This window comes from Hemibagrus wyckioides, unplaced genomic scaffold (assembly GCF_019097595.1).
Source record: "Hemibagrus wyckioides isolate EC202008001 unplaced genomic scaffold, SWU_Hwy_1.0 Contig23, whole genome shotgun sequence".
NCBI classification, from domain to species: Eukaryota; Metazoa; Chordata; class Actinopteri; order Siluriformes; family Bagridae; genus Hemibagrus; species Hemibagrus wyckioides.
The window spans coordinates 199073-217818 of record NW_026690784.1 but is presented as its reverse complement, the minus strand read 5'-3'; the positions used below and the strand labels follow the sequence as shown (position 1 = coordinate 217818).

General features: G+C 39.3%; 2 protein-coding genes across 2 annotated transcripts; one reads left to right on the top strand and one right to left on the bottom strand.

Moving 5' to 3' along the window:
• The first annotated feature begins 330 nt into the window (after positions 1 to 330).
• On the top strand, positions 331 to 682 carry LOC131350132 (polyadenylate-binding protein 1-like). The gene is made up of 2 exons (XM_058385391.1): positions 331 to 465; positions 575 to 682. The coding sequence occupies exons 1-2, from the start codon at positions 331 to 333 to the stop codon at positions 680 to 682; spliced, it is 243 nt and encodes an 80-aa protein (XP_058241374.1).
• Positions 683 to 4990: 4308 nt separating this feature from the next.
• Positions 4991 to 15750, bottom strand: LOC131350133 (uncharacterized). Its single transcript, XM_058385392.1, has 8 exons — positions 15541 to 15750; positions 9807 to 9902; positions 6612 to 6681; positions 6438 to 6524; positions 6234 to 6329; positions 6030 to 6110; positions 5794 to 5892; positions 4991 to 5692 (listed from the first exon to the last, which is right to left on the bottom strand). The coding sequence occupies exons 2-8, from the start codon at positions 9857 to 9859 to the stop codon at positions 5552 to 5554; spliced, it is 627 nt and encodes a 208-aa protein (XP_058241375.1). The 5' UTR covers positions 9860 to 9902; positions 15541 to 15750; the 3' UTR covers positions 4991 to 5551.
• Positions 15751 to 18746: the final 2996 nt, after the last annotated feature.

Sequence of the window (18746 nt, the reverse complement as noted above, 5' to 3'; positions counted from 1 at the left end):
CCGGCTCTCCTCTCGGATACGCGTACGTCAACTTTCGCTATCGAGATGACGGTAAAACAAACCTTTTCTTTTTTCTACACTGTTTCTTACCTGTTTTTGCAGCAGATTTAAGGCTACATGTGTAACTTCTGTAGTATTTTATAGTTTTACTATATGGATATGGTCATGTTTTAAACGGTACTAAAAAGATATGAAAAGATATTTGGATGAGTTATATATAGACTATAATAGACTTTAATTAAAAATGAATGGTTTATTTCTGTTCCCTCAGCTGAGAGAGCCATTGACATGTTCAGTTTTGAACTCCTCCTGGAGAGACCCATGCGTGTCATGTGGTCAAACTGGGAACCCACCGCCAAGCCCATCAAGGGAGGGAACATATTCATCAGGAACCTTGATTGGTCCATTGACTGCACCTCCCTGTTTGACACTTTCTCTGTGTTCGGGAGGATCGTGTCATGCAAGGTTCGAGCTTTGAGCTGTTATATATGAATATATATATATGAATAGCTGAATATCTGAGTTTCATGATTAGTGTGTTGTTGTCTGTTGACACGCTGTGTTTCTCCTGAAGGTTGTGGAATCAAAAGGTTATGGGTATGTTCAGTACGAGTCAGCGGAGGCGGCGGCGCTGGCCATCGAACGGCTGAACGGAAAACTCCTGAACGACCGGCAAGTGTAAGTCACGTGTAAATTAGTGTCTTTTTACCAGCCAGGGTTCAAATATCAGGATTTTTTACATTCCTTTTTAAACTAATTGCATTGAACTCTTTATATTGTCGAAACAGAGATATGTTTGGTCTTATGAGGGTATTTCAGTCAACATCAGGTGGTAATTCCGCTGCTGAGGACATAACTTTTAACAGCAGGGTTTAGATTCTAAGTGCAGCTTCTCTGTTGTGTTACATCGAGTACTTCAGGTCTTGGGAGGAGCGCAAGGTGGAGGTGCGCAGGGCAGAGGAGAACAAGGTGGAGGCACGCAAGGCCGAGGAGGCCAAGGTGGAGGTGCTCAGGGCCGAGGAACCCAAGGTGGAGGTACACAGGGCCGAGGAGCCCAAGGTGGAGGCACGCAAGGCAGAGGAGCCCAAAGTGGAGGCACGCCCCAGTTCCCGACACCAGGGCAATAGAAAATTTATCAAGAAGATTGGCCACACCATCCACAGAAAGTGCCTGCAGAGAGCACCGAGCATTGTGCAACACTGCACAATGTACCACCAAAACTGCTCCAACCAGTGCTGCCTCCCTGGTTTGAAAGGAGCACCCCGGCTGTTGAGACACCTTGTGCAAAGGACACTGTCCAAACCGCCGAGGCATCTGCTTCAGAGGACATTGTCAACACTGCTGCCTCACAGAATGTCCGTCCCGCCGAGTCCCCTGCCCCAGTAGACAATGTGGAAGCTGTTCAAACAGCTGGCCCAGAGGGAACTGTGGAAGCTGTGAAGACAGCTTCCTCGGTGGAAACTGTGGAAGTAGTGGAGACACCGGTCTCAGAGGGACATGTGGAAGCAGTGGAGACAACGGCCTCAGATGACAGGGTGGAAGCTACTGAGACAGCTGCCCCAGAGGAAACTCTGGAAGCCGTGGAGACAGCTGTCCGTAAGGACACAGCTGTTGACACAAGTGTCTCAGAAATCAGAGTTCCAGCTCCACTTCAGGTCCGAAACACAACAAAAAGCAAACACACAACAATAACAATATTCTGCATGCTAAATATTACATGTTAAAGATAGTGTATGATTATGTTTCTGATATTGATTCATATTTAAATGGATCATTACATCACATCACAGTGAACACAGGAAATAAAATGAATTTCTGACTTCTGTCCTCAAGAGGACTTTTAGAGATGGAAACAAGAAGAGAAAGAAGAAGAATAAGAGGAAGAATTTATAAACCCCATCATTCTTCTTCTTCTTCTTTTTATTATTACTATTATTGTTATTTTTTTATTCCTCTTCTTATTGTTATATTGTTATATTATTGTTATTATTATATTTTTAATTCTTATTCGTATTATTCTTATTCTTATTATTAATATTAAACCTTTATTGTAATTCACTTCATTATTCACTGACATTATTGTAAATAATAATCACTTACACTGACATTATTGTAAATAATATTAGACCTGATTTTATTTTACCTCATTTGTATTTTCATTAAATTTTCAAAATCAACTTTGTGTATGTTTATTTATTTCCAAGAACATTTAAATCTACTACTATAATCATCTAATAAATCTTATAATCTAATAAAAATAAAATAAAAATATACTAGTGAGGATAGACGGATAGACGGACAGATACTAGTGAGGATAGATGGATAGACAGACAGATACTCGTGTGAGTATAGATGGATGGATGGATAGACGGACGGACGGACTTTATTGATCCCATAAGGGAATTTTTGTGTTACAGCAGGCGGTTTCTTTATCAGCATTACTGTAGTCCCCCAATCAAACATATACACAAAGCCGAAATAAAATGAATTAAGATCAATTTAGCAATAAAAGAAATATACAATGACTTTTAACGCATAATAAATATTTCAGAAATATACTAGAACACTATGTCAAAATACCATACTACACTATTCCATACTACACCCACTATTATACTGTATTAAAGTATACTATACTTCACTGCTACACTACAATACAATATAACACTAAACTATACTTAAATAATAATGATGAAAACTTTTTTAATCGTTTTTTTAAGCATTTTAATCTATCATTGCTGAACACTTTTGTCTCAGCAACATTTACTTCTACCAAAACCAGAGGGTTCATAGCAGATCTTGTTTATAAATATAAAATATGAATAAAATAAAATAAAATAGATACTGCACTATATTACGATATAATATTCTATGCTATACTTTACCACACTATACTACACTATACTATATAACACTATAGTACACTTCTATACCACATAGCACCATAGCATAGCATATCATATATATATATATAATGAGAGAGAGAGAGAGAGAGAGAGAGAGAGAGAGAGATAGATGAGAGATAGATATAGATAGATATAGCTTTGATGCCTTGGTCCACCTTGTCCATCAGTGTATCATGCTTGTGTGTTTTACTGTGTTCAGTCACTTTCTCTAACAGGACTTCATCCTTAACCTTTGGGTCTTGCAAGTATGACTTTGTGTCAGCTCATATAGTGTCACCCTGGAGACCAGGGACATGATTTGGAGCTCTGCAACATATTTTAGTCCGGACTCAGCTCTTTCTAAAGCAAAAAGGGTTTGCTGCATCAGGTCCATGGCTAGCACCAAAAACAGAATTGGTGCTTCCCTTGGCTCCTAAACAGCATGAGTGAGGGAGTGGTACAGCTCTTTGGTATCCTTCTCAATGTAATGAGTCCATTATATCTGTCTGAGGGTTAAACACATATGGTTCTGTAACTGCCTGATCATTTTTTACTTTTATTTTAATGAACTCATTATTTATTTTAATGTCAGGCTTGTATATTTTAAGGTTGCAACATTCACAACTACTAAAGTTAACAATTCAGTTCCTGCTGAAAGACTAGAAGACATGTTGCATTCAGGTATGCTTGTTAAATGGACCATCATCGTTCAGCTGGACGTTCTGCTGCCAAAAGTAAAGCTGTTGAAGCCAAGCACTATATTTAAGTTTGATTTGGGGATACATTTGCTGTGAGCAAATGCCCTTGAAAGTGAAGAAAATGTAATAGAAAACATTATTAGATTTTTTATAATTACAGCAACACTGTGGTACGGGGGTGGGATGGTTCCTCAAGACCTCAGACCTGCTGTAATGAAAATTGCAGAAAGTGAAAAAGTGTTTATCTGAGAGCTTTTGAGTTAATTTAGTATAAGATGTATAGAAAGGGAAAGGAAAGACTTATACCTTTTTACAGATACACAATTCATTTGGGAATTACTTTTCTTTTGCCTTTAGATGAGGTGAATTCTAAGGAATAAGATAGCTACTTGGAGATAGATGGATAGATAGATGGATGGATAGATGGATAGATAGATGGATGGATAGATGGATAGATAGATGGATAGATAGAGTTTTAGATGGAATTATTGGTTTGGTTATGGATGTGGTTTAAGAAATATGAGCAAATGGGTTGATTATTCCACCCACTCCGGATTCTGTTTTAATTTCAATGAGCAGTAACTGCTGGCTGGAGAATATCCATTACGTTAAACATGGATACTTACATGGATTACATGTCACAAACATTTCCTTTTTATGATCTGAGTAAGAGTTTCTTCCACATAATACAGAAGTGATTGTTGCCCCTGGTTTTATTTATTCAGGGTTTGGACTGCACTGTAAGATGAAGACTCCTCCTTAGCATGACATGCCAACTAATCAATCTGTACAGATTACAGAGTATTACACAGATTATAAAGTATTACACAAACTAAACAGTAGAGGTGTATCTAAAGGGCAGGCCAGGAAGTTGGGGTGTCAGGCAATGAGGGTGCGGCTGCAGTACCAATTAGATCTGTGAAAATCAATGTCAAACATTTTGAACACAAAATCACACAAACCTATAATTTAATTTAATTTAATTCACATTTCAATGTATTTTGTGTGATTAATGTAGCAGGTGATGAATTATACTTTGTAGTATATATTTTTCTGCTTTGGCAATGAGGGAGAGTGAGAGAGAGATAGAGCATTTAACTTACATGGCTGTGGAGAAGACAGGAAAGGATGGGAACAGAAAGAGACTTGTGTTTACCACTGAGTCAAAAATCATGATCAGTAGACTGACCCCTACTCTGGTCAGCATGATACCTCATGTAGAAGGGGTGGGGAACAGCTTGGCACTGTAGAGGGAGGGTTGAAGGCTTTATCCTATTATTTACATTACTATGATTACTTAAATAAATATTTATATTTGTTCCTATTAGAGCCTCATTCTGATTATTTTTAGTCATCAGTATATGTATAAAATTTTCCTTTAAACACAAACAGAATGTTTCACTCATATACAGATCATTTTTAAAGAATTTCACAACTTTTAAATGGTTTACTAAAACGTGGAAAATAACAAATAACATTATAGCATATGTGTATATGACATTACGTATATAACAGAAAGACAGAAACACAATGGCAGAAAAGAAAGGATCTCCACATTGAAGTGATAAATCGAGATGAAGGTAATATCATAAAATGGTAAAGTATATAATCATTATACAAATAAGTTTATTCATAAACAATTCTATTTATCTATATATTATCTATAATAATAACTTATGGGAATAGGGGGAGAGGGATAGGAACAGAGGGACTGATTAAAAAGGGACAGATTAATTAAAAGGGAAGAATGATCTTAAGGGCTAAGCCCTTCTTCAGGTCCTGGGGTTCACTGTACAAACCTGTAAAAAAGGAGAAGAGATTTTTAAAATATTAATTTAATCAAAAATAGAAATAAAATTAATTCATACTTACATGTGGAGTCTGAGCAATGTAGGAAAAAGAAGTGAGAGAAAAGAACATGAAATGAAGTGGAAGAAAAGATGAAGTGGGTAAGGGGTAAGACATTGCTCAGAGCTCCTCCAAAATGTCCATCATCAGCTGGACGTGCAGCTTGAGGAGTCGCTGAACTGTGGTGGCTAAGGCTGCTGGGTCACTGGTCAGCTCCAGAGGCTGAGTGAACAGTACTTCAACAAGCTCTGTAAGGTAATCCTATTGACAAATGACACACACATCCAACATAGTGTCACTGAGTTTAAGATACAATCCCGAGAATTTGTGTATCGTGGCATCAGAAGATATTCAACACTTACAATAAGCACTGTGAAGTACAGCTCTGCTGCAGGCTCCCACACGTCCACGTCCCACATGCTGAAGAGCGCAAGCAGGCGCTCCAAGAATCCTCCCTTAAACTTTTGGAAAGAAAGACAAGCTTCATTAATGCCATGTCTTATCAGGTTTTAAAAATATGGAAAAAGGAAAAGGGGATCAAATAGACCATGTTCTGAAACTCAAACATTGCCTAGAAATCTCCTGATAAGACACTTACTGGCTGAGGTTTTGAGCCATTTATAAAGCAGCCGAAGAGAATCAGCTCATAAAAAACATCCAGGAAGTTGTAGTGGTGATCCTGCACAGAGCAGAAAAATTACAAAAATAAATTAGCTTTACATATTGGACTCCTGTTTTCTTTATTAGCAAAATCTGTTATGTTTAAACATCTGCCATTTCACACAGGCGTTTGTTAGCTTACACAGGAGCTGAGCTCTGCTTTAATCGATTCCTGATTGGAAGACGTCCTCAGGAATCGAATCAGGGCCTCGTAGGCCAACAGCACACCAACTACATCCTGTTCAAACAAACAAAAAAATCTCTGTAACTAACTTTGGCTATGACTGAGTAACTGAAAGGATTTTCATCACAAAAATCAAACAGTCTTTCATCATTCTGAAGTCACCTGGTTGTTAGCTGCTGCCAGTCGCATGACAATCCTTTTTCCCACCACGAACAAGAAGTCCTGGTTGTGGATGCTGGCAAGCAGAGTCTGAATATAAGACAGCACACAATATACATTAAAGAAGAGTGGACTTTACCTGCGCAATAACAGCAGCTGAAGAAAGGTTTTACTCACAGCGAATGCCTCACGGAGAGCGGGCACCTTCAGGCCGATGTCAGTCACCCCTCTTTCTGAAAGATGGCAGCTAAGAAAGAAGAGATGTAACTCTCTAAAACCTCCTGCCCCTGTCCACCACCCAAATCTATACAAATATTATACTGTGTAATTATTAAAACTGAGTTCATCAAGCTAACTAGCTTTATACTCACTATGATATTGTGTAAATAAAATGATTAGTGAAGTTCTATAGGTAGATAACATACACCTGTAACCAAGCTCTTTAGGAGAGCTGATTAATCAGTAGTCTAAACATGATTTAGTGTAAAACCAGTAGTCAGGGTTGTTAAAAGTCACTTTTTAATTTTTCACTTTTTAATAATGAATATTATATTGTAGAAATAAATGAAATTCTCCTTGTTCAAGCTCATCAACTCGGTTCAGGATTTTAGTGTCATTTAAACCAACAGCCAAGTTCGCTAGCAGCTTAACTAACATTAGGCTAAACATTATATTTATATTATATTTACCAATTAATTTTGTAATAATTACAACAAATAGACAGGTTCTCTAGAGCTTGAGAATATGATAAGCTGTAGATATGATTAGTCCAACTATTACAGTGTCATTTAAATCGGTAAAAATTGGCTAAAGTCTGTTAGCGCTCTAGCTGGAGAATCACAAGGCAAAGTATGATTTAGTGTAAAACCAGGTTAACAACGACCGCCATCAGCGCCATTGACCTACAGGGTGCTGGTGGAAATTGGGCTACTGTTGGTCGAAGAAGTAGAGGAGGGAGGAGAGTGTGCAGACAGAGAGAGAAGAGGAAAGGTAAGAGTGTAGGACTGAGATTAGGAACTCTGAATGTTGGCACTATGACAGGGAAAGGTAGAGATCTGGCTGATATGATGGACAGAAGGAAGGTGGATATACTGTGTGTACAGGAGACCAGGTGGAAGGGTAGCAAGGCTCGTAGTATAGGAGCAGGATTTTATGGTATGGATAGTAAGAGAAATGGGGTAGGTGTGATCCTGAAGGAGGAGTTTGTGAGGAATGTTCTGGAGGTGAAGAGAGTGTCAGACAGGGTGATGAGTCTGAAGTTAGAGGTTGAAGGGGTGATGCTGAATGTTGTTAGTGGTTATGCCCCACAGGTAGGTTGTGAGTTAGAGGAGAAAGAGAGATTCTGGAGTGAATTAGATGAGGTGATAGAGACTATTCCCACGGGTGAGAGAGTGGTGATAGGAGCAGATTTTAATGGACATGTTGGTGAGGGGAACACAGGTGATGAGGAGGTGATGGGCAAGTTTGGAGTTAAGGAAAGGAACCTTGGAGGACAGATGGTAGTGGACTTTGCTAGGAGGATGGACATGGCTGTGGTTAACACTTATTTTCAGAAGAGGGAGGAGCATAGAGTGACTTACAAGAGTGGAGGTAGGAGCACACAGGTAGACTACATCCTATGTAGAAGAGGCAATCTGAAAGAGATTAGTGACTGTAAAGTGGTAGTGGGAGAGAGTGTAGCCAGACAGCATAGGATGGTGGTGTGTAGGACGACTTTGAAGGTCTGTAAGAAGAGGTCAAAGATAGAGACAGAGAAGAAAACCAAGTGGTGGAAGCTGAAAAAGGAGGAATGTTGTGAGGAACTTAGACAGAAGTTGAGGCAGGCTCTGGGTGGTCAGGTAGTGCTGCCAGATGACTGGGAAACTACAGCAGAAGTGATCAGGGAGACAGGAAGAAAGGTGCTGGGTGTGTCATCTGGAAGGAGGAAGGAAGATAAGGAGACTTGGTGGTGGAATGAGGAAGTTCAGGATAGTATTCAGAGGAAGAGGTTAGCCAAGAAGAAGTGGGACATGGACAGGACTGAAGAGAATAGACAGGAATACAAGGAGTTACAGCGCAGAGTGAAGAGGGAGGTGTTTAAGGCCAAGCAGAAGGCGTATGACGAGTTGTACACTAGGTTAGACACTAGAGATGGAGAGAAGGACTTGTACAGGTTAGCTAGGCAGAGGATTCGAGATGGGGAGGATGTGCAGCAAGTTAGAGTTATTAAGGATAGAGATGGAAAGGTGCTCACAAGTGAGGAGAGTGTACGGAGGAGATGGAAGGAGTACTTTGAAGAACTGATGAATAAGGAAAATGAGAGGGAACAAAGAGTTGAAGGGGTGAACTCTGTGTAACAGAAAGTAGATAAGATTAGAAAGGATGAAGTCAGGAATGCTTTGAAGAGGATGAAAAGTGGAAAGGCAGTTGGTCCTGACGACATCCCGGTGGAGGTCTGGAAGTGTCTAGGAGAGGCGGCAGTGGAATTTTAACTTTGTTACTGTTGTTTAACAGGGTTTTAGAGAGTGAGAAGATGCCTGAGGAATGGAGAAGGGTATTAGTGCCGATCTTTAAGAATAAGGGTGATGTGCAGAGTTGCAGCAACTATAGGGGGATAAAGTTGATGAGCCATACAAGGATCTATGGGAAAGAGTAGTGGAAGCTAGGTTAAGGAAGGTAGTGGAAATTTGTGAGCAGCAGTATGGCTTCATGCTCTTTGGGAGTGACAAAGTTGGACAGGATTAGGAATGAGTACATCAGAGGGACAGCTCATGTTGGACGTTTGGGGGACAAAGTTAGAGAGGCCAGGTTAAGATGGTTTGGACATGTCCAGAGGAGGGAGAGTGAGTATATTGGTAGGAGAATGTTGGACATGGCGCTGCCAGGCAGGAGGAAAAGAGGAAGGCCAAAGAGGAGGTATATGGATGTAATAAATGAGGATATGAAGCTAGTGGGTGTAAGTGTTGAGGATGCAGAAGATAGGGATAGGTGGAGAGAGATGATTCGCTGTGGCGACCCCTGAAGGGTAAAGCCGAAAGAAGAAGTTAATGTTTATAATTGCGCTACCACAGTTTAGTGACGTCATGTTCCGGGAAAACTTAAGTTGTGTGGTTGGTGTCGGTCACAGCGGTGAGAGACTGCTGGTTTTGTTCCGGAAATTATTCAATTACAAATTAAGCACTATATATATATATTCTACCTATCTACCTACCTATATATATGTATTCTACCTAATCTGGGGCATGAAGAGCTAATTGTGAGTGTTAGAGGAGCTAAACACGCAGCGCTAGCATGAGCATGTGAACTGAGTGCGCCATAGATTGGAAGGAAAACGGAACATCCACCAAAATATCCCCTTCTCAAATTTCAGACTCATCACCTATGTAAACTTACTTCACATCCAGTACAGTAGGTGGCGATAATGATCCTAAGGAGTTATTCACCATTAAACAAGAAGAAGAAGAAGAAGCAGCTCGACTCTCTGCTTGTCTGTCCATCAGTACCCAAAAGTAATAAAAGAAAAATATATATATTTAGCTGCACCCCGAAACTGGAATGCCCGCAAACCACACATCAAGATAATAATTGAACTAACAAGTCAACACCAACAGAAAGTTTCAGTCAGCAGGACCAAGCTAGCTATTGGCATTAGCGATTAGCATTAGCTGCTAGAGCTAACGCGATTGGCGCGTAGAATATGTCATTTATTCATTAGCAATATTACAAAAAGCTCACATGCACACACTCATTTAAAGCAAAAAAGACAACATGCTAAATGCTAGAAACTCAGAAAGGCATCTTGCATAAATTTCAAAGATTTGACTTCAAATTGTTGTCAAATAATATAATGTGTAATACAAATTAATGTATTAAATTAGAAAAAAAATGCAAAAAAGAAGCATTTTTACTAGTGGTCTCAGACATTTGGACCCCACTATATATTTTATTATGGCCTTAGCAAGGCTATAAAGTGTCCACCTTTTATATATTTCTTTTCTGTTTTGTACATTCCTTATTTTGAAGGCTAGTGTATTAATTTAAGTGTGTTCATTTTTGACAGAAATGGCCTCAATGTGTCTTAAAATGTCCTTGTTTTGTCTGTGCAGGCAACATTTATAACTGATTCCAGGTGTTTTGAGGAAATGCATCTCAAGCTCTGACATACTGCTGTGGCTAAAATTGATTTTTAAGACACTAATGTACATGGAAGTTGCTGGACAAAGCTCAGTCTGATGGTGTGCTTTTAGATCATTTGTGGCATATCTTGCTTCTTGTCATAGATAAATGTGAACTGTCTGAAAATGGAAAAATCGTGTTGGCAGTAGGACTAAAAGGCAACTGTAAGCAAACATTTTGATCAGTGGAGTTGAAATAAAGCTTATCTAACAGTTAGAACAGCTGTCCTGTGTTGTAATTATTTTATTGTTCATATTCTTATTATTAACATGAGTTAATCATAGTGGACTTTATACTGGACAATGGCAGCACACAGAGCGCTTACTCTAAATAAATTATGTTTATTAATATTTTTGTATGATATGGTGATGGAGTTCTAATTGAAACACTACAAACTAAAATATTTATGCTGTATTATTGGAGTACATGCCCACAAAATAACACACAGGTGATATTTCAGGAGTTTGGTGTCTGTAAACAGTTGTCTGTAGTTTTAACTCAGATCAGATCAAATCACTTTATTGTCACATCACCATCCACACATGTAGAAGTGAGTGAAATTCTTGAGTACAGCTCCAGACATTGCAGTAGAATATGTAATGTACAAATTTAAATACTTCTATATATAGTCTGTAATCAGCCTGTACAGTCTAAATTGCAATCTAAACATATACTTGGATAAACAGTATGGTAATGACATATGATACATTATTATAGAGTATACACAGTAGACATGGCACAGTATATTACAGTGTGATCATGTATAACAGTGCAGTGTGTTACAGTGTGATCATGTATAACAGTGCAGTGTGTGTTACAGTGTGATCATGTATAACAGTGCAGTGTGTGTTAGTGTGATCATGTATAACAGTGCAGTGTGTGTTACAGTGTGATCATGTATAACAGTGCAGTGTGTGTTACAGTGTGATCATGTATAACAGTGCAGTGTGTGTTACAGTGTGATCATGTATAACAGTGCAGTGTGTGTTACAGTGTGATCATGTATAACAGTGCAGTGTGTGTTACAGTGTGATCATGTATAACAGTGCAGTGTGTGTTACAGTGTGATCATGTATAACAGTGCAGTGTGTGTTACAGTGTGATCATGTATAACAGTGCAGTGTGTGTTACAGTGTGATCATGTATAACAGTGCAGTGTGTGTTACAGTGTGATCATGTATAACAGTGCACAGGTATAAATGTGATTCACAGGATGAATGTCATGTCATATGCACAGACAGTGTACAATGCACAGTGTGTTCACAGCCTGTGCATATGATTGCAACAGAGCATAGAAATAGAAATCACATTCATTTAACTAACATTGTGTGTGTAATAATCGGGAGACTTCGCTGGAAGCAGGGACCAAACCCAGATCTCTGTGGTCGTCTCCAAAGTAGAAACATGCCCTAACACGCCCTCAGTCACATGTCCTAACACGCCCTCAGTCACATGCCCTAACACGCCCTCAGTCACATGCCCTCAGTCACAGCTGGTAAATAACACCTGAATAGCAGTGAATAAACCCCTAACTAGACACTAATAATCAATTAAGTAATTATTAACTAATAATCGCTGCTATTAAAACTGATCAGAACTAAAGGTTGTGAAGTCTAAATGTACAAACTACAACAACATGACAGAAGTACACCCAATCAGTACAGGAGCTTTCTGAACTAATAGATTTGATCAGATCATTAATCTCCAGCTTTTTTGGACAAACTCTTGCTAAATGTCATGCATGTGCACACCGGACACGGCACGTGCTTTTGCAGCTCACGGTCTCGTGCCGCTGTCCGGTCAGTAACCCCTCTGTCAGAAATACACCGTCTTTCTCATGGCATATGCAGGACTAAAACCCTACATGTGGAGCAGAAGCACGGTCTTGGTGCCGGACGAGAATCAGGGATCGATCCACTAACATTAGTGTCTGTCACAGTATCTTTAGGAAGCTAAAGAGTGTAAATGCTAAAGAGTATTTTAATGAACTGGACAAGTGTATCATTGTACAATCATTAGCATCATAGCATAACATTATTGTTGCTCAAACAGTAGAGTAGTGCGCTAACAGCACTAAGCTCATGTGTTCAGTTTCATCATGATGAAATGTAGAGCTTTAAAGTAATGTCATTCACTTTGTGTTTACTCTGATCTCTGTATTAACCCAGACTCTTAATCAGAGTCCTGTATCATCATGTCCACAGGTTCAGGTCAGCCAGATACAGGGTCAAATACAGGCTCACGTCAGTCGGATACAGGGTCAGATACAGGCTCAGGTCAGTCAGATACAGGGTCAGATACAGGCTCAGGTCAGTCAGATACAGGGTCAGATACAGGCTCAGGTCAGTCGGATACAGGGTCAGATACAGGCTCAGATCAGTCAGATACAGGGTCAGATACAGGTTCAGGTCAGTCAGATACAGGGTCAGATACAGGCTCAGGTCAGTCAAATACAGGGTCAGATACAGGGTCAGGTCAGTCAGATACAGGGTCAGGTCAGTCAGATACAGGGTCAGGGGCTGCAGGATCAGAGACGGACACATGCACTAATCAGGACATGGCCATTCCAGAAACCAGGAAAGATAAAAGCTTTAGTCTGAATGTTCAGGGCTGCCATTACAGCAGTGTTCTTGTTATACAAGATCTACATGTTTGATATATAAAATACAGTTGTTGGTTTGTTTTTTGCATAATGTTTTTAAAGTATTTGACTCTGCACTTCTGTTTCTGCCCATTGCAGTAGTTTTATTTTATAATTATTTATAATAATTTTTAATTTATAATAAGTTTTTATAATTCTTTGTCAAGGGCTGTTACTGCTAGTTCTGTCCTATGTTGAAAAAAGGAAAGAAATAAAATAGTTTTATTAAAGCAGTGAGTGTGATCATGTATAACAGTACAGTGTGTGTCACAGTGTGATCATGTATAACAGTGCAGTGTGTGTTACAGTGTGATCATGTATAACAGTGCAGTGTGTGTTACAGTGTGATCATGTATAACAGTGCAGTGTTACAGTGTGATCATGTATAACAGTGCAGTGTGTGTTACAGTGTGATCATGTATAACAGTGCAGTGTTACAGTGTGATCATGTATAACAGTGCAGTGTGTGTTACAGTGTGATCATGTATAACAGTGCAGTGTGTTACAGTGTGATCATGTATAACAGTGCAGTGTGTGTTACAGTGTGATCATGTATAACAGTGCAGTGTGTGTTACAGTGTGATCATGTATAACAGTGCAGTGTGTGTTACAGTGTGATCATGTATAACAGTGCAGTGTGTGTTACAGTGTGATCATGTATAACAGTGCAGTGTGTGTTACAGTGTGATCATGTATAACAGTGCAGTGTGTGTTACAGTGTGATCATGTATAACAGTGCAGTGTTACAGTGTGATCATGTATAACAGTGCAGTGTGTGTTACAGTGTGATCATGTATAACAGTGCAGTGTGTGTTAGTGTGATCATGTATAACAGTGCAGTGTGTTACAGTGTGATCATGTATAACAGTGCAGTGTGTGTTACAGTGTGATCATGTATAACAGTGCAGTGTGTGTTACAGTGTGATCATGTATAACAGTGCAGTGTGTGTTACAGTGTGATCATGTATAACAGTGCAGTGTGTGTTAGTGTGATCATGTATAACAGTGCAGTGTGTGTTACAGTGTGATCATGTATAACAGTGCAGTGTGTTACAGTGTGATCATGTATAACAGTGCAGTGTGTGTTACAGTGTGATCATGTATAACAGTGCACAGGTATAAATGTGATTCACAGGATGAATGTCATGCCATATGCACAGACAGTGTACAATGCACAGTGTGTTCACAGCCTGTGCATATGATTGCAACAGAGCATAGAAATAGAAATCACATTCATTTAACTAACATTGTGTGTGTAATAATCGGGAGACTTCGCTGGAAGCAGGGACCAAACCCAGATCTCTGTGGTCGTCTCCAAAGTAGAAACATGCCCTAACACGCCCTCAGTCACATGTCCTAACACGCCCTCAGTCACATGTCCTAACACGCCCTCAGTCACATGACGTCAGTCACACGCCCTCAGTCACATGTCCTAACACGCCCTCAGTCACATGACGTCAGTCACATGACCTCAGTCACAGCTGGTAAATAACACCTGAATAGCAGTGAATAAACCCCTAACTAGACACTAATAATCAATTAAGTAATTATTAACTAATAATCGCTGCTATTAAAACTGATCAGAACTAAAGGTTGTGAAGTCTAAATGTACAAACTACAACAACATGACAGAAGTACACCCAATCAATACAGGAGCTTTCTGAACTAATAGATTTGATCAGATCATTAATCTCCAGCTTTTTTGGACAAACTCTTGCTAAAGGTCATGCATGTGCACACCGGACACGGCACGTACTTTTGCAGCTCACGGTCTCGTGCTCGTGCCGCTGTCCGGTCAGTAACCCCTCTGTCAGGAATACACCGTCTTTCTCATGGCATATGCAGGACTAAAACCCTACATGGGGAGCAGAAGCACGGTCTTGGTGCCGGACGAGAATCAGGGATCGATCCACTAACATTAGTGTCTGTCACAGTATCTTTAGGAAGCAGAAATCTGTACATTTCTAGTGCACAAGGCGCAGTCTCTGCTACTAGCTCGTGTGTAGCTAGCCTGAACTAGCTAATGTTAGCTAAATTAGTATTAGGGAGAAACTACGTGTTAAAAGGACGATAATAAAAAAGGAGAACTAGAACAAAAACCTTAACGTGTTTTCTCATCACCTTTGTTGCCATCATCTTCACTGAACTGCTACAAATCTACACAACAACAGCAGAACTTTATAGAACAGGACTCTCCAACCTGTTTTCCTTTAAGAGCTACTTTGACTAAATGGATAATGTTTTCATTTAGATCATTAAATTAGAATTTTAAACACTTGTCAGTTTGAAGACACAAAAAATCTCTCTTACCTCAGTCTGAAAGTGTGAACCGTCTCCAAAGTAGAAATGATCAACCCTTCAGCAGTCCCACGTCACTGTTCTGATTCTGTAATGTCAGAACATTTCCATGGTAACCAGGGGCGTGGCTAGGGCTAATCCTTATCAATAGCTCTCGAGACCGGAAAGAGTTTAATCCAGCCCTGAATGTTTTATATAGCGTCAAATCCGCACCATAAATATCGTACTCGTAAAAATAAATAAAACACGTGAATCACAAGGATGCTAGTTTGTTCTTTCCAGCATGCTAGTGTTTGTTATTCCAAAAATCACGCGTAAAATTTTATGCAGATTAGGGGGCGGGATAAAAGTCCCCATTGGTCCACTGCTCAACCTACTGCCCTATCACAGCCTATCAGTAAAGGGATGTCACTGACGCGCTACTCTGCCGGTTAGTGTTTGAACCTGTCTTAATCAAGTGAGAAGATTTAATTAATCCGTTTCTTAAATGTGTGTCTATTGTAGTATCGTGTCAAACTTCCTGTTATTATGCTAAAGAGTATTTTAATGAACTGGACAAGTGTATCATTGTACAATCATTAGCATCATAGCATAACATTATTGTTGCTCAAACAGTAGAGTAGTGCGCTAACAGCACTAAGCTCATGTGTTCAGTTTCATCATGATGAAATGTAGAGCTTTAAAGTGATTTCATTCACTTTGTGTTTACTCTGATCTCTGTATTAACCCAGACTCTTAATCAGAGTCCTGTATCACCATGTCCACAGGTTCAGGTCAGCCAGATACAGGGTCAGATACAGGCTCAGGTCAGTCAGATACAGGGTCAAATACAGGCTCAGGTTAGTTAGATACAGGGTCAGATACAGGCTCAGATCAGTCAGATACAGGCTCAGATCAGTCAGATACAGGCTCAGGTCAGTCAGATACAGGGTCAGATACAGGCTCAGGTCAGTCAGATACAGGGTCAGATATAGGCTCAGGTCAATCAGATACAGGGTCAGATACAGGCTCAGATCAGTCAGATACAGGGTCAGATACAGGCTCAGGTCAATCAGATACAGGCTCAGATACAGGCTCAGGTCAATCAGATACAGGCTCAGGTCAATCAGATACAGGCTCAGATACAGGCTCAGGTCAGTCAGATACAGGCTCAGATCAGTCAGATATAGGGTCAGATACAGGCTCAGGTCAGTCAGATACAGGGTCAGATACAGGCTCAGGTCAGTCAGATACAGCGTCAGATACACGCTCAGGTCAGTCAGATACAGCGTCAGATACACGCTCAGGTCAGTCAGATACAGGATCAGATACAGGCTGAGGTCAGTCAGATACAGGGTCTGGTCAGTCAGATTCAGGCTCAGATACAGGGTCAGGTCAGTCAGATACAGGGTCAGGGGCTGCAGGATCAGAGACGGACACATGCACTAATCAGGACATGGCCATTCCAGAAACCAGGAAAGATAAAAGCTTTAGTCTGAATGTTCAGGGCTGCCATTACAGCAGTGTTCTTGCTTATACAAGATCTACATGTTTGATATATAAAATACAGTTGTTGGTTTGTTTTTTTTGCATAATGTTTTTAAAGTATTTGACTCTGCACTTCTGTTTCTGCCCATTGCAGTAGTTTTATCATTTATAATAAGTTTTTTTAAGTTTTTGTAATTCTGTGTCAAGGGCTGTTACTGCTAGTTCTGTCCTATGTTGAAAAATAGAAAGAAAGAAAATAAAGTTTTATTAAAGCGGAGAGTGTTACTGTTTCATATTAAGGCCAGAGAGAGAGCGAGAGAGAGAGAGAGCTGTTTATTCATATTAACAATGGCTTCTTGTCAGAGTCAAGCTCAAAACAACTCTTTAAATTAGAAATGATTTCTAGACTCTTTATTTATGTCTGTGTGTTAGAGACAGATCAACATCATTATGGAGTTGCATGCCACCATAAAAGCTGCAGAAGGATTTAGGGTTAAATGCATTGCAAAATGATGCTATAAATGTAATTAAAACACATTTTTTCCACAATTTGCTGCACATAGTTTAAAACTAATAAATACAGATCTCTTCCAAAGTCTCAGGATGGGGAGTTTGGGTCAGTGTGTGTCCTAAACTGTGCCTGTGGTCACAGCATCCACTCAGTCTCTGTAAGCACAACCCCAGCACTCTGCTCCTCTAGAAAGCACCATGTCCTCCACACCTACACAAAACAACTGGGGTCATTTAACAACCATTTTAGACATATTATACCTGATTCCTTGGACAATAAGGGCATCTAACTAATGTATACATTGATATGGATTACATGTAGCTGTGTGGAATCGCCCATCTTCTCACTTGCTTAAGACTAGCGATGTGTCGTTCATTTTGAACGAATCTTTCCCATGACTCGAGAACATCGAGTCGTCTCGGGGAGTGATTTGTTCATATTGTGTTCACCGCGCATGCGCAACATCGCATAAGATCAGTAAACAGAAAAGATTAGTTCACCTTTCGAGTCTTCGGGTTCGAGTCTTTCGTTTTTGTACCGTGACATGACCGCTTTATTGGATACAGAAATGAGTTCATTCTCAACCGTCCTTACAGTTTTTTTACTTTTACTTTCATGTGATGCATTATAGCTTTTTATTTCCTACAGACTATAAATGTGTGAATATCTGTCATTATGGTTCTTTTCCATAACACTAAATGTTTTAATAAAGAGTTGGTTAATGCTTTAAACTTCATTAGGGAAAATCATTCTTTCTTTCTTTCTTTCTTTCTTTCTTTCTTTCTTTCTTTCTTTCTTTCTTTCTCTTGTTTATCTACTTACTTTTTATTTTATTTTATTCATCAACTTACTGTTTATTTATTCTTTGTATTATTTATCTGAATAAACATCAGCTAACCCTGCAGTGTAGAAAATAGAAATGTATAAATTCATGCATAAATCTGAGTGTTGTTTTTAATCCATATGCAGTTATTTAATAATATAGATTGCCTGTGTAACCTACACCTTTGTAACATAGCATATTATAACAATGTACAGACTCTTGAATTGTTGTTTATTGTTTATTTTTATTCATAAAGATTTATAGCAAAGGAAATAACTATCCCAAAATGAATTTAAATAAAATCAGTGAAAACTCAAGCAAACTATAACGCCACAGAGCCTAATAGTCATTACCATTTAACTTTTGCAATATAAAGCCTAAAACAATATTGGACAACAAATTGGGCTTTTAAATTAT